Source organism: Didymosphaeria variabile, assembly GCF_027946475.1.
Source record: "Didymosphaeria variabile strain IMI 356815 chromosome Unknown scaffold_8, whole genome shotgun sequence".
Classification (NCBI taxonomy): Eukaryota; Fungi; Ascomycota; class Dothideomycetes; order Pleosporales; family Didymosphaeriaceae; genus Didymosphaeria; species Didymosphaeria variabile.
Window position 1 is genome coordinate 1,682,671 of NW_026611627.1, and position 22,917 is coordinate 1,705,587.

General features: G+C 51.9%; 7 protein-coding genes and 1 non-coding gene across 8 annotated transcripts; 2 read left to right on the plus strand and 6 right to left on the minus strand.

The window, feature by feature from the left end:
- Positions 1-9: 9 nt before the first annotated feature.
- N0V89_010793 (uncharacterized protein) lies at positions 10-875 on the minus strand (the record flags this gene model as incomplete). Its single annotated transcript, XM_056219534.1, has 3 exons — positions 10-98; positions 148-666; positions 722-875. The coding sequence occupies 3 exons, from the start codon at positions 873-875 to the stop codon at positions 10-12; spliced, it is 762 nt and encodes a 253-aa protein (XP_056066661.1).
- A 1,067-nt stretch (positions 876-1,942) lies between these two features.
- On the minus strand, positions 1,943-2,787 carry SPC3 (Signal peptidase complex subunit; the record flags this gene model as incomplete). Its single annotated transcript, XM_056219535.1, has 2 exons — positions 1,943-2,478; positions 2,571-2,787. 2 exons carry the CDS (start codon positions 2,785-2,787, stop codon positions 1,943-1,945), a joined length of 753 nt encoding a protein of 250 aa, XP_056066662.1.
- A 376-nt stretch (positions 2,788-3,163) lies between these two features.
- exo2 (exonuclease II Exo2) lies at positions 3,164-7,514 on the minus strand (the record flags this gene model as incomplete). The annotated part of the gene is made up of 2 exons (XM_056219536.1): positions 3,164-7,360; positions 7,416-7,514. The coding sequence occupies 2 exons, from the start codon at positions 7,512-7,514 to the stop codon at positions 3,164-3,166; spliced, it is 4,296 nt and encodes a 1,431-aa protein (XP_056066663.1).
- A 375-nt stretch (positions 7,515-7,889) lies between these two features.
- HAT2 (Histone acetyltransferase type B subunit 2) lies at positions 7,890-9,301 on the plus strand (the record flags this gene model as incomplete). Its single annotated transcript, XM_056219537.1, has 3 exons — positions 7,890-7,908; positions 7,964-9,077; positions 9,127-9,301. The coding sequence occupies 3 exons, from the start codon at positions 7,890-7,892 to the stop codon at positions 9,299-9,301; spliced, it is 1,308 nt and encodes a 435-aa protein (XP_056066664.1).
- A 1,871-nt stretch (positions 9,302-11,172) lies between these two features.
- N0V89_010797 lies at positions 11,173-11,284 on the plus strand. Its single transcript has one exon. It is a non-coding gene; the product is annotated as a tRNA-Ser (tRNA).
- Positions 11,285-13,460: 2,176 nt separating this feature from the next.
- On the minus strand, positions 13,461-14,726 carry MDJ1_2 (mdj1 protein precursor; the record flags this gene model as incomplete). Its single annotated transcript, XM_056219538.1, has 1 exon — positions 13,461-14,726. One exon carries the CDS (start codon positions 14,724-14,726, stop codon positions 13,461-13,463), a length of 1,266 nt encoding a protein of 421 aa, XP_056066665.1.
- Positions 14,727-16,171: 1,445 nt separating this feature from the next.
- On the minus strand, positions 16,172-18,341 carry N0V89_010799 (uncharacterized protein; the record flags this gene model as incomplete). The annotated part of the gene is given in 4 exon segments (XM_056219539.1): positions 16,172-16,769; positions 17,213-17,544; positions 17,629-17,947; positions 17,962-18,341. 4 exon segments carry the CDS (start codon positions 18,339-18,341, stop codon positions 16,172-16,174), a joined length of 1,629 nt encoding a protein of 542 aa, XP_056066666.1.
- A 1,697-nt stretch (positions 18,342-20,038) lies between these two features.
- Positions 20,039-22,453, minus strand: SSL2 (DNA repair helicase RAD25; the record flags this gene model as incomplete). The annotated part of the gene is made up of 1 exon (XM_056219540.1): positions 20,039-22,453. The coding sequence occupies one exon, from the start codon at positions 22,451-22,453 to the stop codon at positions 20,039-20,041; it is 2,415 nt and encodes an 804-aa protein (XP_056066667.1).
- Positions 22,454-22,917: the final 464 nt, after the last annotated feature.

The following is a 22,917-nucleotide window of genomic DNA, read 5'->3' on the forward strand; positions in this document are numbered from 1 at the left end:
TTATGCCTTCTACAAGCCCAACAGAGCAGCGCCACTTACACCAACCATTGCCGCCATTGCCCACGGCAGCTCGACAGCACCAACCTTGCCTTCGAATTCTATATACAATTAGCCCAACATCATGTCACGTAGAAAGGTCTCACTTACGAGGACTCGTGCCGTTGCCCCGGCTGCCACCACCACCAGTCTGCCTGGCACCACCCGCACCCCTAGTCCCCGTCGCACCACCAGCAGCCGCATTCGCCCGTCCATCCACCATGAAGAAATTACCGGCCACTGGCTCACCGAGTTTGTTTGTTTTTGCGAAAGCCGCCATATCAAAGCCAATCCTCGCTTGCGTGTTCGCGAAATCATTCGCACTCACTTTCAAGCTCTCAGGCTGCTTGAATAACAATTGAGTATAACGGTGGGGGATCGTGTCTGAAGCAGGGGGCCCAGGGCCGATGTAGCTCGCGGGCCCTTTCTCGGAAGAGGCGAGCAGGACGGCGCCCCCGGCAACGGATTGCTTGGTGGCTTTGAAGCCCGCGTTCATGGCGTGCAAAAGGACGCGGCGCGTGGCGTTTCCGCCTTGGGGCGGGACATCCAAGTCCAGCATGACGAAAACGTAGGTTTCATTTGAGCTGACCGCGGAGGAGGGGAGGGCGAGCTGGGGTTGGGAGGCGGTCGCTTTTGGGTATGTCAGAATATGGTGGGGTGGGAGGGGAGAGTGAAGGGGACGTACCGGCTTTGGTAAGGAGTTCGCCTGGTGTGCTGACCTTTGTGGTGTTGAAAATGACGTCTAGTTGGGAGGTTGCTGCGGGCGTGAAGCCTTTAGGTGTTTGCGCCTGCGCGATGCCTACGGCAGCGGCGACAATCATTCCCTTCGAGAAATGCATGATGTCAAGATTTAAATCTACCTCAAAGCAAAACTACAAAGATATTAAAGTCAATAGCCTTCCTCACAGAGGGAACAGAAGTGAATAGTAGGGGTAGGTAATGCTTCCTCGCAGAGGATGGCGAGCGGATGAGGCTCAAGGAGCACGCTTATAAGGCTGCAGTGCATACGCGTCGATGGAAGCATCGCTGCTTCGGGCGCCGCATCCAGTGTCGCATTGCCAAATCTTCCGGCAACGCGAGGGTGGGGACCTTGTCGAGTTTTGCCTGTGAAACATGCATTGCAAGAGCCGCACCGTCGACAGGCGTGGCCGACGACGTCACGGCGAAGCCAAGCAGTGGTGACAATTTGGCATAATATGCCTTGTTCAAGCGTTCCACATTGTCGGCTTGAAGCGACAACGCATGTTTGGCAGTTGTTGAGGTAGTGGTCGACGGTGCATATATGGGGAGTGCGGCAGTTCGGACCACGACGTCGAGGCGGGCCGTAATAAACGCGGGATTACTGGCATGAAACAACTGCACGATTGCGTCAGCGATGGGAGCTCGGCTTAGAGCAAGCCTCGTGGTGCTCAAGCGCGCTTCTGGAGCAAGTGCACGCGATGTGGAAGGTGTACTACGACGCTTGGGTGAGATAGAATACGTTAGCTGGGACTTGATATATTTCTGATATGAAGAGCGAAAACAGATGGCGACAAGGATAGGGAGGAGAAAGCAACGTGAGAAGAACGGAGCTGGAGTATCTGGTGAGCGTCGGTGCAGACTAAGGAAAGAGGCGAACGACCTCGCGACTGATAGAAAGAGCAGAATGGAAGACCGGCGGTAGGAATCAGTCTATGTATGAAGTCATATGTATCTTGGACGACCATTAGTCCTGAACATCCTCTGAGCTCCAAACGATTCAGCCCGCCGCTTGCTGATTGCGCTTGGAGAATAATAGATCACTCACAGCGCCTCTTCACTTGAGATTGCATGTTGATATTCCGTCTTCATTGGCCAGTCCAGGTGTACCTTTGACGCCGCCCATGCCGTCTCCTTAGTCTATGCACAGCAGCCCCCTAATCCCTCCCTAGTTGTTCTTCCTGGGCTGCTCCTGACCAGCCATCAACCGATGTCCCTCTTTACCCTTCTCCACATCCAACTTCTCTTTCTTCGCGCTCTTAGCCCCAATCTCCGGAAAATTGAACAGTTCGCTCTTTCCGCCTTGCAGCCCCTTCCACATGCCATAATCCTGCCAATTCTCCCACAACAGCGCGCCCACCCACGGCTGCACATTCCAACCCAACTCCAACCTCACGTCCGTTCTATTCTGCAGCTTCCCTGAAATATCTGTAATCTGGTATTTCGGGCGCTGATTGTCGAGCTTGACGATACCGGCAGGCATGTGGGATCTTGCGGGGGATGCTTTGGAGTTTTTGGGCTTCTTGGTACCCTTTGGGGTTGGGTGGATGTAGTGGTTTTGGTGCCAGGGTGCGGCGGCGCCGGGGAGGATGGCGTCCCAGATAATGGCTTCCGAATCGGGTTCGCCAGCTTTGGTGGAGGGGTACACGGCTTTGAGGTAGAGGAAGACTTGCTTAGTGTTCCAGTTGAAGAGCGTGGATAGATCTATGGAGTCATTAATTCCTGCAATGACATTGTGCGCGAAAGTATGTCGACTCTGTCGAAGCAAAGGTAAAGGCAAAACCAGACAAACATACCAGTATCCAGATCAAACTTTATATGCGCGTACTCCTCCCTTTTGTAACTGTAGTAATGCGGTCTCCCTCTTACCACCTGCACATTCCTTAGCCCCACGGTGGCCTTGGGTGTCTGTGGATGTATGAAAGTCGAAAGCGCAATGACTGCCGCAACAGAAAACGCTACCGTCGTGAAGAAGCCGAACACATTCTGCACGCGCACCAGCGTCGAATGCATGGTGGGCTGCTGGTTGTGGTGTATGAGGTTGAAGAGTGGTGAGTTTAGGCGGGTCACTTGGATGCGGCGAGTGCGGAGGTGAACACGTATGGCCGATACGCGACTCAGCCCTATGGTAGCTCTGCACGCCAGGGTCTGGGCTTGGCAACATGTTCCGGACGACAAAAGATACGAAAGACACTCAGCTAGATTTAATTCTTGAGGTGAGCCAACATGAACATGGACATATAAATACATTGTCCTGTTTCTAATTCTACAATCGCCACAGCAACCGACCCAAGCCCGCCAGAATCTGATTAACGGCACCTTGAACCTGTACGACACAGGCCGGATATTACCTTCAAGTACAGCGGTCTCACCCACTAACGTCAGGCCCCTACTGCTGCGGTGCCGCCGTCTGGCCGCCTCCTCGTGGTCCACCACGACCGCGGAACCCTCCGCGACCGCGACCACGTCCACGTCCCCTGCCTCCATTCTCTAAGCTAGCAGGCGGCGGGACGTTATTGTAGTTCTGCGGCCGGAAATTGGGATTGTTGTTCACCACGCCCGCAGTAGGGTCGCTGAGGTCCGTTACAGTGAAGCCGCCACGGTTAGCCTTGGCACCGCCACGTCCGCGGTTGCCATTACCACGGCCGTTCGCATTGGGGCTAACGTTCTGGTTGGCAATACCATTAGACTGCCCTCCACGTCCACCACGGGGCGGTCCGCTGCGGATGGGAAGTTCTTGTTGCTGGTATTGCTGCGCCGGGATAGTTGCACCATTCTGTCGTGGTGCTGGGCCTCCGCCACGTCCCCGGGGAGCAAAGCCACCGCCGCGAGCCCCGTTAGTTCCATTGAAAGCGCCGCGGTACGAGCCTTGAAGAGGTGGCGGGGCACTAGCAGGAATAAGTTGAGGTCCCCCGGGAGCACCGATCATAGTGTAGGGCTGGGTGGCCGGCTGCTGCCGTTTCGCAGCAGCGGCCGAAGAATATGATACAACCTGCTTGTCGGTCAGGTTGAGTACCGTGGTAGCGGGAACGGTAGATCCGCGGAAGGGCGAGCAGCGGTCGCCTAGCGAAGTCCCACTCATGAAAGTCGCGTCGAAGACGACATCCAACAGCAGCGCGCGAGCAGTGCGCGTCTTGCCAACGACGGTACCGTACGATCCGATAGGAACTCGTCCTGAGTCTTGTACATAGACGATCCGATCGCCAATAGTGAATATTTGATTGCTAAGGCGCTGCTCCGCATCCGAAGGTTTGAGTATGGCGTTCCGTGGAACCTTTCCGATCTTCTTGGGTTCAACATCCTGCGTCAAAGGAAGGTTGGCGTCGGCGGCCTGTTCGATCAACTTCACGGTGTCTGAATCGAGCTGCTCAGCATCCAGTGGGACCTTCTCGAAACTCTTCGTCTGCAACTCCTTCAGCCATGCGCCAATCTCTTTGACCTTCTGCTTTGCGACCTCCGATGCAAAGAAGTCAGTGTCTTCCCAGCCGTCGCCCGTAGGATTCTTGATGATGGCTGCGATGAAGTCTGGGAACTTTATCATATATTGAGCTAGGAGGTCAACCGCCCTTTGGCTATACTCCCAACCATTAGCCGACTTCCTCGAGTAGCCCAGGACCTTCATCTTTTTGGCTTCGAATTTAAGATTGAGACCAAGGTTGAGCTTCATTCCGCTTGAGTTGACGAAGAAGGAAGCTGTCAGCTTGGACAATGCTAGGGGTGGCATGTGAAGCTGTCGAGCAACGACGTATGATGGGAAGTATGGCACAAGCTTCTCAGCTTGTCGAGCGACCTCACGTCCAAACTCGGGCTCGGGCTTTTTGAGTTTCGCCACCATGATAGTGGTCTTGTTGTCCGCATGTCCAACGATCTGCAGCGGACGTCCGTACGCATAATCGCCCAGATAGAAGGCTCTGGATCCTTCGGGAAATTCTTCGTCGAGCGGCAGCGCCTCTTTTTCTAAGAAGCGTTGGTCTGGACTAACGACGTCGTCGACAATGGTCTGAGTCGCGTATTCAACCTGCAGACCTTGAATCGGACCATACTCTTTGACAGTGTGTCCCTCATCGGTCTTCCTAAGACCTTTGAGCATCTCCACGTGTACAAGCGACTCGACTTCGCCGGTGATCGTACCAAGGCGCTTGGCGTACGTGTTTTGGATGCGATCAGCCATCTTCTTCCAATCCCGTATTTGATCAGGGCCGTGTGGTACGGCGATAGGTACTGATGGTCCCGTTTCGGGCAGGACATAGTCAAACAGTTCGTCAGAAACCTTGAAGACCCTGGCTTCTTGCAAGAATGGATATCCAACATGAACCGCCTTGCCCAGTTTCTCTTGAGCATGTGTGATGCCCGCGCGAGACTCAGTGTCTAGCAATGTGACAATCATGCTCTCGTTTCGACTGTCTTGTTGAAAAACGCTTACGCCGGCAAATTCAAGTTTGCCATGGAAGGGCAACTCCTTTAGACTGGGGAAACCGGCCAATGAGTGAGCTCCAAGCTTCACGCCGTCCATCAGTCCCACATAGACTTCCAAGCCTTCCATGGTAGGGAGTTCAAAGATGTTTTCGACACAATGACAGTGAGGTAGATCAGGGAAAACACCCGGCAATGATGAAGGGTAGACGAAGTCTAGATCCTTTGCGTACGTGAACTTCATGGAAACGCCGAAAGAGTTGCGGGTTTTTTCGTCCTCAGACAGCTGATTCTCCTTCGTGGCCATTGCAGAGAGGAGCCTGTCTTCTTGAATGAAAGGAATCTTTACGACGGCTTCCCATTCCATCTTCTTTCCGTTCATGTCGAGCTCAAAATCGCGCGGGTAAAAGTCAATAATGGGCGAATCTTCGTTGGTCATCAGAGGATGGTAGGCCGTCGGTACGATGGTCTTGCTTCGATCGGGCAAGACACCCATGAGCTGCTGGAATGGCTTGAACGGCTGCCCAAGCTTGAAGTCAATATTTGCTTGAAGACCCTTCTTGACGTCGGAGATCATAGGGGAGTAGTGGTAGCCGTAATACCAAGGCCATGAAGCTACTCCGCGGTAATAATAGTAGAGGACCCATTGCAGACCCTGGACATAATTCTCAGTCAGCTTCCTCAGCTCTTCCTCGTTGTCGCGGCCCCAGTCAAACTTGGACTTGTAGTATTCATCTTTCCATGTGAGGAACTTCTCTTCATACTTCTTCTCCATCGCGGCCTGGGCATCGTCGGCAGAGATATCGACGACCTTGGCATCCTCGTACTTGAGAATAACCCGAGCAATGGCCTTCTTCGCTTCATCGTCGTCATCCTCTTCCTCATCCTCTGCATCTTCTACCAATTTTGGTGGAAAGGCCAATTGGAGATGGCGGTTACCTTCTTCGTTTTGGACGGTCTTCCAGTTGATGTGAAGGTTATCTGCGAGCTCCTGGATGAACTTCCGGTCCTCGGCTTTCAGGCTGACCGGGAGGTCATATGGTGTTTCCATCTTGGTGTCCAAGTATATGCCAATCCAGCCCTTGATCTTGGACAGCAGCTTCCTCTGCTCGGTGGTCAACACGATCTGTCCTCGCCTCTTGGTCCTCTCCATTACGTCTTCTTTCTCCATTTTCTTTCCTTTGAACCATGCAGCGTCTGCGTTTTCGGATTCAAAGTGACGATTCTCAACGTGCGAGAGCTCGTCGAGAAGGAGGGCCAGCCTCTCCATGTTGATGACACCGCCCTCGTTAATGTAGCCCTTGGCCTTGGGCAACACCGTCTTGTAAACGTTGAACATGAGCGCCAGAGCGCCTTCATTGATATGCAAATGGGGAAGATTAGGAAGGAAATCATTGCCGACAAAGAAAGCCATCAAAATGAAATCGTCAATGACACGTTCCATGTCGAATTCGAAACCTAGAGCGCCGGGCTCTTCTAGCTCTTGAAACTCAAGTTCTAGATACTCGCGAACAATGCAAAGATGCATCAAATAGAAGTTTTGGTGCTCCAACTCCTTGGACTTTTTCTGGTTTTGGCGTCCGAAAGTGACTTCCTCACGGAGGAGACAGAAATGCGGATCGTGGCTAAGCAGACCCAACATGATAAGATCAGCATCGAGACCATATAAGCAGTGACGGCGGTTGGGGTCGTAACCAGGCTGAGCCTTGGCCTGGCGGATGTACTCCATGACCTTGTGCTCTCCTTCTCCGGGGACCTCGTGGCCTGACAGGACGATTTCCACGCCCTGCCAGTCCAAGTCCTCGGAAACTTTCTTGGCGATGAAATACTTGAGCTGCTGCGTCAGCTTGGCCATGAACTCAGTGCCAGGCGTGATGCAGTTGCTGTCGAACGGCGCTTCCTTGGGCATCTCAACGCCTTCACGGATGGCCTTTTCACGGGCCTTCTCAGCGTCGAGAGCGGTTCTAAAGCGGCGGGCGCGCTGCTGGTTCATCTTGGCGCGCGGGGCGACACCGTCGATGGCCATGAAGAAGAGCTGCTTGGGCTTGATCTTGCCGAACAAATGCTCAATATAGTTGAAGATGGCGATGAACATCTTCTCCTCGGTCATGCGGGCGGTGGGGCCGTCGGAGTCATTGTGTGTGCAGTTGTGGATGATACCGTTCATGTCGAGCTGTGGCGGGCGGGTTAGCAGGAGGCTTATGCGGCGATGCGCACAAGTCACTTACGTAGAGACAGTCGAATTCCGGGATGCGATTCTCAGCGATGAGCTGAGAGATCGCGGGGTAGCGCTCCGACATCCATCTGAAGAATTTTGGAACACCCATGGCTGCTATAGATCCCTAGAAGGATAGATGACTGAACGTGACGGTGGGATCGTAGGGGTGACCAATGTATCGCAAGTGAGGAAAAGCGAAATAGGAAGAGGGGGATGAAGCGCGCACGCAGCGCTTGCTGCTGAGCGACAGAGATGTTAGGGGATAGGTTCACGACGCTGGGGTCTTCAAAGAGTCAGAAGAGGGCACAGGTCGTCGACGTATATCGCCCAAACGCACAGGGCGCCATGTGGCGGGCAATCGCAACCGAGACACGGCGCGCGCTCCACGCGTTGAGCTCTTCTCCACTTCCCTATTCCCACAGCTCTTTGTACAACTTTCCTCCACCATACCATATAATCGCACGCACGATACAAACGAAGCACGATGGATGATACTATGAGCGGTATGCAAATGCTTAGTGCTACAACGGACACGAGCGCCTACTAATGGCCGTCTAGACGCGCCCGATACCCAGGGCCCCGATGATGAGCAGATCCAGAGGCAGAAGGAGATCAACGAGGAATACAAGATGTGGAAAAAGAACAGCGTCTTTCTATACGACATGCTCTACAGCCGCGCCCTCGAGTGGCCGACATTGACCGCGCAATGGTTGCCAGACAAGCGACCAGTGGAGGGCACCAACCTCAGCACCCACCGCGTCATCCTCGGCACGCATACCTCTGGACAGGCCCAGAACTACCTCCAGATCGCCCACGTAGAGGTTCCCGATATGCCAACCCCAGACCCCAAGAACTTCGACGAGAAGACTGGTGAGGTCGGCGGTTATGGCGACGCGAAGAAGCCCTTCGATTTCAAGATCGTCCAGAAAATTAACCATCCCGGGGAGGTCAACAAGGCCCGCTACCAGCCCCAAAACCCCGAGATCATTGCCTCGCTGTGTGTTGACGGCAAGGTCCTCGTCTTCGACCGCACCAAGCACCCCATCGAACCAAAGAGCGACGGTAGCATCAAGTTCGAGGCAGAACTCATTGGCCACGAAAAAGAGGGATTTGGGCTTTCCTGGAGCCCTCTCAAGGAAGGACACCTCGTCACCGGTAGCGAAGACATGACTGTCAGAACCTGGGATATCAAGAGCGGCTTTTCGAAAGGAAACAAGTCCATCTCCCCTGTGACCACGTATACGACGCACACCTCCACCGTGAACGATGTACAATACCACCCCATCCATGGTTTCCTCATTGGTAGCGTCTCAGATGACCGCACCTGGAAAGTCACCGATACTCGAGTGCCGTCACACAAGGTCGCCCTGTACAGTAAGGAAGATGCACACGCAGACGCGCTGAACAGCATCGCCTTCCACCCGGTATACGAGAGTATCCTCGCGACCGGTTCGGCGGACAAAACTATAGGCCTGTGGGACCTGCGTAATTTCGACAAGAAGTTGCATAGTCTCCAACATCATTCAGGCGATATCATCGAGCTGCAGTGGCACCCCCAAGACCCCGCCATCTTGGCTAGCTCGAGCTACGACCGTCGAATCTGCATGTGGGATATCACGAGAGTGGGCGAGGAGCAGACACCGGACGAGGCTGAGGACGGTCCGCCTGAGCTGTATGTTCTACACCAACAACATTTTGATACACTTGCTAATAACACATAGTCTCTTCATGCACGGCGGCTTCACAGACCGCATCTCCGGCTTTGACTGGAACAAGAACGATCCCTGGCTTATGCTCGGTACCGCCGAAGACAACCAAATGCAGATATTTCGCCCGAGTCGCAAGCTCGTCGAGCCCATTCCGAAGACTACCAATCATGGAGAGGTTTCGGATTGATTGCGCAATGAAGGTGTTACCTCTTTGTTAAAAAAAAGTTCAGGATGGCGACCCAAACGCAGCGCCCGAGTCCGAGCCCGAATCTAATCCACTACCCGCACGTCGTCAGAAACGGCCTAGTTGCACCATATGTCAGTCATACCGTGATTCAGAATCTCCACCTGTCATCTCTGTGGATGAGACCGTCTCGACAGCCTGAGTTGATCCAGGATAAGCTGAGAGCGGCAACTACAACTGCGCGGATTGTTACGAATGCTTGTTCTAGTTCATGGTGTTTTTTCGGGAAAAGCATACCCTTTGCATTTACATACTGTATAGGGACGCGGTTGTGAGTACCCTGAACTACCCTAGGATAGGCAATACAGGGGTCGATTGTGCCCAATTTCAAACGTCCATTGCATGCATTCTCTCGCTTCACAGCCTGTGCAATTGAAGGGACAGAGTCAAAGTAAGGTGACTTAAGCGTTGACTGATGCAGTGTGCAAAATGAATCTTTGAACATGAGTGTAGCATAACTCCCTCCAATAAAGGGCGCCTGAAATGGAATGGGCGCCGGGTGAATATGATGCCAAAGGCTAATTGCATGGCTACCTTTACAAAGCGCCCCTATTCTCACTTTCTCTACCTCTGCAACAGGTTACACATCTGCACACTTTCCCTAACAGCGACACTGAAGCATAACATCGCAAGCCACAACGCAACGACTATTATGCGTTATGCCAGCTACTGGAACCTTCTACTACTACACATGGGAACGGGAAGGGCGTCTGAACTTTAGCGACGCCTGGGCCCTCTGCCAATATAAACACGCCATAGCAGAGCGTGAATTCCACGCCTTCGACGATCTTGTCGAGCTCCTGAGTATCTCCGAAGCCCTGGTAAACTGCGCCTAATCTAATTGCCCTTCTCGACTGTGCTTTGCGAAGCGTGGTGGGCGCCAGCGCCGAGCAGTAATAGAGACGATTAGAAGGATACGCGATATGTGTGAGGCGATGGGTATTATTGTTCCGGTACTGCCGGTGAGATGAGTGACGATCAACATGTCTGCCGTACAGCACAGCTCCCGCATCACTCCCCATATGCGAGCGCAACGTTGTCGAAAAGTACTTCTACCAACCTCCTCCTATACATGTCACGGATAAGAAGACGATCGTGCATCAGGGGGGCGGACGTGGGTGGCGGGAGTTGAGACTATCGCGGAAAATGGAAGGCGACATCGAAGGGACTCAGTGCCGGAAGTTCAAGAGGCTGGCAGTGACGACGATAGGGAGGGTAGGCATAGGCGTGACAAAGGGAAGTGGAAGGAGGAGAGGACGATTAGGGAGAGGGGCGAGAGTAGAGAATGGCATTGGGACCAGCAGAGGATGAGGAGTAGGCCGAGGAGTAGAAGTAGGGAGCATGTTAGGCATGAAAGCAGCAAGTACAAGGACCGCGATAGGTCCCGAAGCAGAAGCCGGAACTACAATATGCACAAGAGGCGGTCAAGGAGCCACGAGCGAAGTAGGCACAGAGATGATCGTGATAGGCGGAAGTATGAGGATTCTGAACGAGAGTATGATCTTTCTCACTCAAGGAGCTGCTCTCAGTCAGGTGCGTCACGGTCTAATTGATTCTCAAAATCGGAGTGCAGGGTTCTATGTCTAGCGTAGTAGACTTGTATTGCTCGAGGATCCATCTGTGCTCCACATGCGAAGCAGCGCTAGGCGACCCCGCACTAATTCCAAAATTCTATGACTCATTGTCGTTCTACTACATCATGCAAGAAGCCAGTCTCGCTCTATTGAGAAAGATGAGATTAAGCGTGAATCAAAAGAACATGGATTATATATTTTTTGCATCAAGTTTACGTCATCGACACTCTCTGTAGGGATGGCAACGTGGCGGAGTGGTTAACGCGATTGACTCGAAAGGCCAGCAAAATACAATTGCTGGCTTAGATATCAATTTCCTTCGGGAGCGCATGTTCGAATCATGCCGTTGTCGAACCTTTTTTTCTTGAATCTCCAGCCGTCTTCATGATGGTGTGGATTATATACCTCGGATGTAGGGTATCTATTAGTTATAGATAGTCCACGGATATTTTAATTTCGTGGGATCTGCTTTACTCGTGTTTTTTTTTGGATTCTTCTAGTTCTACGTGGCTGATTGTACACTCTGCGTACGACACTCACTTTGGCATTTGTCTGTGAAAGAGCTGCAACTTCAACCATTACGCCCAGGTCCCCAAGCTCGGATTGGTGGAGCTTTGAATGGTTTGATAGTGCTTGTGGTATTGGTGTTGGCATGACGAATTTGCATTGCATCGATTCATACGTACTGTACAATTTGCTGATTTGCTCCACCAGTCACTCGCGTCGCTAGCATATTGGACCTGTACGTGGCGCTGGGCCGACAGCAGATACAACACTTGCCCTTGTCACGCATGCAAAGTGTTCTCCTGCAATGTTGACCGCATCAGTCTATATGAACCCCTTAAAATGACCACTTTACTTTCTCTTCCACAAAAACCTTAGTACAATTTGCTCTCTCCAAAAGTTTTCGAACACGAACCGAAACACTTCGATAATGTCAACGTCCTTCAACGCAACTTCCCGAGTCGGCAATTACATCTGGGCCTACCGGCACCCAGTCCCCCTCCGCGAACTCGCAGAGTACTCGACTCGCGATCTCATAGTAATGCTGCAGCAACTCGAGCAGTGTCTCGTTGAAGACTACCTGGGTTACAATTCTCCACACGCGATGGAGCTCACCCTGCAAAGAATCGAGAGCATTCTCTATGGGCCGGGGGGGTGGTCGGGGGCATGGAGGGTATAGCAGCAGTGATGAGTCGTTTGGTTCGATACCGAGCAATGGGTGGCCCTCATCGAGTGATGATAGCGAGGAACCGCCAAGGAGAGGTCTAAGCGCAGGAAGAGGTAGAAGCAGGGGTACGGGGCGAAGAGGGCAGGGCCGAGGTAGAAGACGTGGCAGAGGACAACCTCGTTAACTAGGGCCAGCAACCTTGCCAGCTCTAGCAGAGGTTATTGATTATTGCTCATTCTGTGGAACACTTGGTACAACAAATGCTGAGCACTTTTCAATAATTTAGGTAGTCAGGCAATATACTGGCATACTGGAGTTTGTATAATACTTTTGCCTTTTCTTCTTGTGAATTGGGATTCCATGTGGCTGCCTACCATAGGTACTTCTTGGGAGTGGCCGAACGCTAAGCAAGAGCGAAGAGAAGCATGGGCGCTTGATGCTAGAAAAAGTAGCAGCTGACCTTGTCTCCTATTGCGATTGTCCAAGCAGCCATATTCACGCACGATCACCGCAAGAAGCAAAGCCTGCGAAGTGCCACGAATTCATGAAACCCGTTTCAAGAAAAGCCAATCGTAAACACCGATATGGGGGTTTCACCCTCATGATATCATTGAATCAGGAAGTATCAGTCTTGTACACCATGTAGCTTTGTTTCGCAACTCTATTCGGAATCATCGCGGTTGCCGTGACCGCTACCATCTGTACCTAGTTGGGAGGCTCCTGCTGAGAAACGGTGACTTGCCGCGCATGGTCAGTACCCCCTTTTCCCACGTCAAGCATACTGTGATAGACACTGATACGCTTGATACACCCAAGACGGTCAACTTCGTAGAGTGCTGCGCTATGCTGGTCACGGTGGTCCAAAACAAATCTCTCTCACTGGCATTAGGCTGAGCTGACTTGGGGTGATATAGGAAATGGAAAGATGGTCGTTGCGAGCCGCACTTGCTGTTTCGTTGATGAAGACATAGAATTATGCGTCATTCATTAGATAGAGGTCACTGAGGTTCTACCAATACACTCGTTTTCTATGTTGGGCCTCACAGTGAAAGAATGACCATACGGAATATAACATTTAGAGGTTGTCTGATACTGAAAGAATAGAGTGCTCCCGCAAGATCCGATCCAACGCACACAAGGTCAACAAAAATGCAGATCTTGTTTTATCGCATAGTCCAATTATGCAAAGAGCGCCGCATCTGCTCCTCAAAAAGCCATTGTCCTTTGAAAGCTCATCGATTGCATCAACTGTAAAGCTCAACCTACCTCTCCTCTTATGTCTGTAGGCCGTAAATTTACCATCAATGGAAGGCTTGTAATAGATTCGAGTGCACACGTCAGGAAGGCACAATGGAGCTCACTTCTTATCGAAGAAGTTCTTGAGGCCCATTCCTCCTCCTCGTCCATGTCTCACAAGCGCCCCCTCGTTCTCCCCATCCCGCTTAGCCAATTCTTCCAACTTGTACAACTCCGTCTCCCCTGTCCGATCATATGCGTTCCTCATCGCCGGATCGGCCAAAATATCATAAGCTCTGTTCAGATCAGCCGTCCGCTCTGCAGCTTTATCCTGTTCTTCCTGCGGTTTGTTGACGTTGCTGTCAGGATGCCACTTCTTTATAAGGCCTCTGTAGGCCGCTTTGATGTCGTTCTGACCGACACTTGATAGGTCTTCTTGGAGTCCGAGGGCGGCGTAGGGGTCGAAGGCGCTAGAAACCTTCATTTGGTCAAGCTTCGGTGCGGTGTCCGTCTTCTTCGAAGAAGGCTGTGGCACTTCGCGTTCGCTTTCATCGGTATTGCTCCCGTAATATGCATCGTCGTCATCTTCGTTGTAGGCACACGTCTGGGACTCATGATCGCTAGAATGTTCGGAACGTATGGAGTCGTCTCGGTGATGGGATCTTCTGCGAGGAGATCCTCTTCTCGAATTTTTGAGCGAGCGAGATTGAGGCCTCCTGGCATGCTCGGCCCTGCTACTGTCGCCGGCGACACCATGAACATGAGCTGGGCTTGTTGATCGCTTGTGATCATAGCTACTAGAAAGTGAGCTTTTGTGTCTGTTATGCCTGTTGACGATTTGCTTGCCCTTTTCTTTTTGTGAGTATCTCCTGTACCAATCATCATGAGTTTCGTCAGTTCTCCGCTTGTGTTTGCCTTTCCGGCTACATAGGCCCTTCCTCGAGGCATCAGATTCATATTCCTCTCGCCTATTGTCTTTCGAAGACTTTCCTGCCTTCCTCACAGCACTCTGCGAGCTCTCTCCATATTTTTGATACTCAACTGTAGATCTTTGGTAAGCACCGCCTTCATAGAGAACCTTGTGCTCATACTGCACCACCGGATCTGGTAAATAGACATGCTGCTCTAACTGGTGTCGTATGATTGGCGGCTTTAGATGGCGTTCGACGACCTTATTCTTCGGCATGACATGTTCCGGGTCTGGTAGGTACATGTGTTTTTCTTCTTTGTGCCTGATGACCTCGGGCTTCGGATGGTGCTCGAAAGTCCGAGTTTTTTGTTTAATAGGCGCCTGTCTTGAATCGTGTCCGTCAAATCGCTTGCCTTTAATCCTTCGAAAATCTTCGTGATCGATTAAGGGTGGTGGTGGCAGCTTGTTGGGCGGCATGTTGAGACTATCCTATTCGGTGTTGTTATGTCGTTAATGTGCGAGCTTTACATACGATGTTTTGTGGTAGTGACATTCCTGAGGCTTTGCATAGCACCCTCATGTCGCATAGTCAGAAACTTATATTCAAAGACTGAGAATTCACTCGAAGGGCGAAATTTAGCTACTGTGAACCATACAATCACGTCTCTTTCCAATGAACCAGCCGTAGCATCGCTCTACAGTTCTATGACATACTTCGATCACCTTATGTCCAGTGTCACTAGATGACGAAATCGATTTCGCATACACCATTCAAGTAATGGAACCGCCACACTTCGATCCCGAAAGTCTGCCCAACTGAGCTTGTTCTTGAGACCTCGGATCCAACGCATCGAAGTCTTGAATGTGTAGGACGGCGACCCGCATACTGTAACACACGCATGACGATAGAGAGGGACAAGAGAGACCAAGCAGTCGTGATACCAAGCTAGTTATGGGAAAGCAGTGGAGAAATCGTGGGGAATAAGAAGAACCGTGACGATATCGTTCGGTCACCATATCATCGTAGCTATTGACGATGGGAGAGGTGATGCAGACACCTCCCATGACGCTGTATAAATGTCGATGAACTGTATGAGGGTGGGCGAGTCCTGTACTGTTGACTGACGATGAATGCTTCCTAAAGTGGTATTGGAAAAGTAACTATGCAGGGTCTCCAAAATCAGAATTTCGTTCACCCGCGTATTGCATACACCCAAACTCGAAAGTATCCTACGAGTCCAGTTTCGACACAGATCCCGATATCACACTCTTCAACTTCCCCACTTCCCAAAGCCTCTATAGCTGTCTTCATACCTCTAAATGTCATTATGCTGTCACTGACAACGGAACGAACACCAAGCCACCCGTCCAACGGACCGACCGCCATCGACCGCAGAATGTGTACGTTACGTGAGTATGAACTGTAAACGATTTCCCCCGTTGCCTTCGGTCCGACTACGCCCCGCTCCTCGCGTAACTTCGAGACGATATTCGACGGTCACGTAACACAGCTGGTCGGACAGCTCGAGCGACCCGCGCAATAGCTCGCCACAGTTCCCGCTTCCACCAGCGACCTGCTGCACGACGTAGTCGTAGCGCTTCCCGTGAGAGCCGAAGCAGCCAGGCGCGCTAGGTGCCTATAGGACATAAAATGTCGGGGCAGGCAGGCTTTTCTATAATAGGGAGATCACCATGGAGTTGCGGTGTGCGTGATGATGTTGCAGGTTCGACAAGTCAGATAACCGCCAAGATACTGTGACGATGTGGCTTATGTCGAAGAAGGTGTAGCGGCTATAAGAATAATATGGACAGGGTATCGCAGAAGCTAGCACAGACTAGATGTTGCAACTCGAGCGAAACCCTCGCGTATACGCTCCAAAAGCTTGAGAAGTTGATTCGACAAAGCGATGACGCTGAACGACTCAAGAGTGGGCATGTCTCTTGTCAGGATCCTCTTTGATGGTGAGGGCATCCCAGCGTGAGATGATAGTATCCATGCGAGCGTTTTCCATACCCGAAACTGTCCTGCGCATGTCTGCAATGTACTGGCTGCTTACCATGCTAGCCGCCGTCTTGGTCCACTCGTCGCTCTGGAAGCGATCCAAGACGCTCGTTATTTCTGTAGGCAACGGGATTGCAAGGGATTGGCAGGATTGCGTGACGAGCCGAAATAAGGATTGCGAGTAGAAGTTATATGTCGTGATGACGCTCAGCCCACGCAAACATGTCAGAAGGCCTCTGTAGGCTTCGTTGGTTTCCCACACAAAATCGGGGTTCTCCTGGCTAACAATCTCGTCGAGTGATCCAAATACCGCTATAACAAGTGGATGCAGGATGATGGTAATCGTGGCTGCCCAGCCATGGAGACTGTCGTGGAGGACGATGAGCTGGCGGAGCTCTTTGTTCGCTGTTGATGTTCGCAGAAGGGCTTGGTCACGATATGAACTTATCCGCTCGTTCGAGCTCTCATAGTGGGTAAACGGCTGAAACAAACGGATGATCGATACGTAGTATTGCATTCTGTGAAATGTCAGTGGTAAGTTTGTCGTTTTCGAAAGGGATTCGCACGCGGTGAGCAGATTTTCCGGCGAGGGGTGCTTCGTTGGACACAGACTTGATCTGCGATGATCGAACCATAACTTCAAGCGAAGGTAAAGAATCTCGACTTGTTCAGGCTTGGGTGGTAAATCCGACGTCGGATCGTCCGGGTCGATGAGCGTGTTCATACATTCGAGAAGGACGACGCTGCGAGCGCATTCATCTTGGAATAGGGCTAGGAGAAGTCAGTGCTGACAAGTGCCATACGGATAGTGAGTTCTGCTTACCTTCGGAATTCTGACTTCCTTCGTATGGTATGGCTACGGGTGGAGGAGAGTTGACTAACGCCGGTAAAGAATAAGTAAACGACATCGTCCTAGCTTGGTTAGATAATACCTAGTGTTCAACGACTTCATATTACTTACAATTGGAAATTGAACAGCGCCCACGCCGTAACGGCTCGAGCCCTATCCCATTTCTCTTGCTGGATGTGTGGCGGCCTTTGAGTCGCAGGTGACGGTAGGCGGAAAAGACCCAACGTTCTAGCGAGCCGACAAGCCTCTTGGAGGAACATGTAACCAACTCTGTCTCGACCATGCTTGCCAAATACCATGAACAGAGCCAGGGCAGCTTGAACTCGAGTAAGACTGTCTACGCCTTCTTCGGCCTCCCACAACCGCCGAGCTTCCCGGTAGAAGCGGGTTATAAGGCTGTCGCCAAATGGTTTCGATCGATTCCTTACGAGTGATGAGTGAAACTGCAGGTTGGGTCAGCAACGCGAAGGGACTCATTGCCTCCCTATATGTCGGTGCCAAATGTGGTCTTGTCTATATAGACTTACACTCGCGGAAGCTAAGACTGCATTGACTAGAAGCTCAGAGCAAAAGTCAGTACAACCACTCGAGAGATCATCGAGGAAGATATCCCAGTCCAGATAGTGATAGTAGCTGTACTCCCACTTGTGCCAGAGATTCATAAGATGAGTCAGAAACCGTGCATCCTTAGTGATTGGAGTCCACTTCGGGAGCCCTTCCAGTCTAGGGTCAAAAGAGGCGTCGGTATCTGGATGCAAAAGCGAATCTATCGAAGTGGGCGGTGGAATTGAATTAAAAGCATCTGAACTGGGGTTGGTCAAAACTATCCGCTGAAACTCGTTGGTGCTATGACAGCTTACCGAGCGGAGACGTCAGTGTCTGAAGCGTGCCGTCTTCGCTGGCTTGTAGGCTCGTCGTAGCCTATCGGAAATATGCTCGTGAAAGGCAAGCTATTAGGATCGGAGCTCGGAGAATCGAGGGCAAGGCGTATAGATGGCAGGGTCAAGGGATGAGCAGGATCAGAAGTCTGTGTAACAACGGACGGTCCGCTCGTAGACTGTCCTTGTTGAATAAAGTCGACTAATGAATGAGTTTGTTGAGCTTGTGAGGCATCCAGAGAATCTGTCCTGATCTTTCGAAGAATAGCCAGAGCCTCTTGCTCAGGACGAAGCCGCAAAAGGTCGTAGAGCTGGCGCAAGTTCGACAGCTCGACTTGCATCTCTTCGTTCTTCCTTTTCATTGCCTGAGACGGCTTCTCGTTCGGTCCCAGCTCGTACACACAATGAGTGTCCTTCTGAGCACAACAACTGCATACTGGGCGATTCCCATCACACTAAGCTTGTCAGGAAACTCATGCTAATGTACGTGCCGATACGTACTTTGGACTTGCGCTTGCGACCTGTACACAGTCAGATGCTGTCGGAGAAACGAGATCAACCGCTGCTATGTCGAGACGAGGAAGAGGCTAGCAAACGCACCTTCCGGCAAACTCGATGTAGTTCTCTGGCACAAAGAAGGGGAACTCACAAGCAACACAAGCTCCCAGAGTAACCGTTCGTTTTGGTTTTGTGGCCGCCAGAGGCCGTAGCTGCGTGTTAGGCGGCTGGTCTTCCATCGGTGCAGGTTGCAGAGGACGAAAATTTGCCATATCAAGGCTCAAGTAAGATGATGAAAATAGGAAGGATGCCCGAGAGAAGTGCGCATTTTCACGGAGTATTGCGTGCGTAGCTATCGATGTTGATAGGACCGGCTTCGCCCCTGATGACTACTGCTGAAATATGCCGTTGCAGTCTATGTCTAGATAGCTAAGTTAGTCATGATGCACGTAGAGGGGTTTGCAGAGGGGAAGGGTGTCGGTGTGGCAGAGCTGGTGCTCGGGAGAAAGAAGCGGCGGGTCGGGTCCGATTCCGAGAGCCGATTCAGGAAGCTATAGGATGCATGCAAGCGCGACTAGTTGTAGACTGCACAGATGATCCTCCCACTACTTCACGTAGAGTCGCACGCCACGAGACTTGGGCTCGTATGAACCCTTTGGCATGGAAGAACATTAAGGCGCACCGGAGAAACGTCCGCTTGCAGCAATTGGCCATTGTTGCGCACAATCCGCTGTCGTGGTAGAGTGGGGGCAGTTCATCGCTTGTGACCGTTACACTACGGTACGCGTCGAAATGCAGGGGCACACGTGATTGTGACACCAGGGCTTCTAGGCCAGCCTGTCCTTGGACGGAGGTTTGTCCGTAGCACTGGTTTAGGGCTGACATGTGTTCCTCGGGAGAGATCATATGATGTCAGGGTGAACATGGTACACCAACGGCATGTTCAATGTTCTCTTCTCCACCTGCTCGTGGATGGGCTGTTTGTATGATGATATGGCATCTCTGGCAGAGTCAACGCAGTCTGTCTCTTTCATTCGCTTCAACTCGAAGCGCACTGCGAGCTCAAACGCAGCGGTTACCGGCACGGAGATCGCCCGTGATGCAGCAATGTGATTATGGGCCCGCTTGCACATGTTAGAAGCTCCCGCGCTCTACGCGGCTATATTGCCAGTCGTGGCTACTACCTGATCATACAAGACTAATTACAACTTCCGTTCCTTCCCCTGTACGATCTAGGCGACATCAACCAGGGCCAAAACCAGACTAACCTGTCGAATGAAGACTCATGCCATCCCGTGCATACTCTGTCTAGTACAAATTGAAGCGATATCAACTATATTAACAACTGGGATCAAGACCATCAGTTCTACTTTTGCACTTCAAGTGTCATCAATTGCGTAAACCCAATCCAGTCACCAGGGTCGCGGCCCCTACTGACGGAGTATGCTCCGGATCTGCGTGCACGCGGCTACCTTCACCACGGCTTCATCAGCCCGAGACCAATCTTTCTCCGACCCTTGCACTAGGGACGCCGCAGCCTACTGTAGTCGCCGCTGGTCGCTTACTCACCAGTGGCCTTTTTCTTCTTGGCGTTCGCGTGGCTGCTGTTGAGCTTGCGGATGAAGCTATTCTTGACGCCCTTGCTCTTGGTAAGCTCCTTATTCTTGGACTTATTGTACTCGATGTACGACATGCCGGCGCCGCCAGACAAATCGGCAAGTGTGCCCGCGGTGCGGCGTGCGCCGCCTTTCTTGCGCTTGTTGAGGTTCATGGAGAACGTGTCGCCTGCGATCCTCTCTTCTGCGGCATCTGATTCCTTGGCAAGACAGACCTCGGTAAGCAACTCCTTTCGATCCTCTAGAGTTCGGAAGAACAGATCGTTACGATTCTCGATGCCCTCGAGCTTGGTGATGATCTTGAAAGCGTAACCCTGGTCGACAAGAAACGTTTGCCGTCGGGCAGCGTAGCTCATCTCATCTGTGTCCTTCGATACCAACGAGTAGAAGAAAGCATTGAAGCCTTCATCATTTCGCCGCTTCGCCCGAAGGATTCTGCCGAGTCGTTGTGCCTCCTGACGACGAGAACCGTAATGCGAGCTGATTTGGATAAGACATGTTGCTTCAGGTAGGTCGAGACTAGTATCGCCGATCTTCGATAGGAAGACAGTATGGATTCTTTCGTTATGCTGGAAGTTCTCTAGAATTTCGAGTCGCTCTCCTTGGCTTGTGCCACCATGAATATATGGGTGCACTAACTTTAGTGCGTACTTCTCTAGGGCATACACGTTGTCAGAGAAGACGATGATCTTGTCGCCGCGCTTTGCGTGATAGTCGATGAGGAATTGACAAGCCTGGAATTTGTATGGATTCAGAACAGCGAGCAATTGCTTTTTAGGGCTATTAGCACCCGCTGTATTGAGCCACTCTTGATAGAACTCTGGGGTCATTCTGCACCAGACCTCGGCACATTGTACCTTGGCGATGTGGCCTTGCTGGGAAAGTTCTTGCCAATTTGCTTCGTAGAGCTTCGGTCCCACAAGAAAGTTCAAGGTTCCAATTTTGTCATCTTCTCGAAGCAAGGTTGCTGTTAGGCCTAGCTTGCAGTGGGATGCCACCGAATAAGTAACCTTCTTGAACATTGCGGCAGGAATGATGTGGACTTCGTCAGCGATGAGCAAGCCCCACTCTCGCTCCTGGATGAATTTGAGGGCGGCAGCCGTGTCGTGAGCACGTTTCCCCGAGGCAGCGAGCATATGATATGTCGTCACTAGAATACCAGCGGAGTGAGGGAAAACATTCTTTTCTAGAGAAGTCAAGACCGCAATGTCTTCTTGGTTGATGTTCGACCATTTCAAGAATTCCGCTCGCCACTGTAGCGCCGACATGGTGCTGTTACAGAGGACTATGCAGGACTTTTTAACACCGCAGGCGGCTGTAATACCTACTAGCGTCTTACCAGCACCGCATGGGAGGACGATGACGCCGGATCGGGCTCGCGAGTTGGAGAACATCTTACTCAGAGCTTTCTCCTGGTAGTATCGAATCTGCGCGTGGGGCTTCAGATCGATGTCAAGGTTTGGATTCACGGTGTCATTGTTGAAGTCATATTCCTGGGTCAATGGATAGCCGATCTCCCAACACTGCTTGATGACGGCCTCGCGCGTCTCACTTCTGATTTGAAAAGAGTGCACTTGGACTTCTTCCTCCTCTTCTTCATCATCTTCTCGAAGTGTAGCAATCATGTCATTAGGCGCTTGCGACTCTTCGGCAGCGGGTTCGGGCTGCGCAACTTGGTTGGCACCAGCAGCCATTTTGGTGCCTGGAATCATCATTCCGCCAAGCTTTGGAGCCGCCTCTGTGATTAATTTGGCGCTGCTGTCGGCAAGACTGCTTGAAATAACGGGATCCTGCAGCAGCTGGCGCAATAATGCAGGGTCATCACTCTCGATGTAGGAAAGGGTCTTCTTCAGGACGATTTTGGCTTTTCCGTAGGCTGCAGAAGACTTCTTGATGAAGTTGACCACGCTGGAGCTTAGGACAGCTTTGGAATACTTTTCTAGTCTGTTGATGATCTCCTCTGGGTTATGACCGACGGAGACGGCGGCAAAGAGGCTATGAGCAGTCAAGGTATACTCGTGCATCCTCGAGACACGCGAAATGGGTTCAGCGATATTGATTAGGAAGTCCTGCGCCTCGGGGAACAGAGGGCTGAACGACTCTAAAATGATCTTGCCGTCCTCGACCACCCACATGGGTCGGTTGGCATGGTCTGGTTTGAGGGGCTGGCCAATCTGATCGTTCTTGAAGAGCCCCGAGGCACCGTCGGCATAGTATCGTTGCTTTTGATGTGCTCCGGCCAGAGAAAACTTGTTCTCGAGCTTTTTGAAGGTATCGGCGTCACTAAGTTCTCCGCCAGACCACTCCTTTCCGTCAACATCGTCGGCCGCGACCTCGGCTTTGCGCTTCTTGGGCGGCATCGTTGCGGCGCTCTCAGCCTGTGTAGGCTATAGCGTCGAGCGTGAGGTTGCTGAGCGCGACGCTCCGACACGCAGCAATGTGCGAGGCACCTGTAGCGAAGCCTTACAGGGTGGAGGTTCGCAGTCGAGCGTCGCTTTGGGTGTTGAGCGGGTGCGGGTTCGCGGCGTGGAGATGATGAAAGGCAGCCGCAGGTGGCGCTGTTGCGATCTGCCAAGTCTCTGGTTAGTAAGCAGAGGCACCAACAGCCCGGATTGATTCCAGATGTTCAGACTCGTCTAGAGATGGGAGATAGTAAATAAAAAGTCATGTCTGGGGTGACGTGGTTGCGTGTCGCGTCGGAGCGCGCGCTCATGTGAGCTGTGGGTCGCAGCGTTGGAGGTGTTGGATGCAGCCCCGACGGCCGCTCCACCGAGCACACTTACTCCACAACCACCAGCTGCGATGCTTGGCTGATGGCACAAAC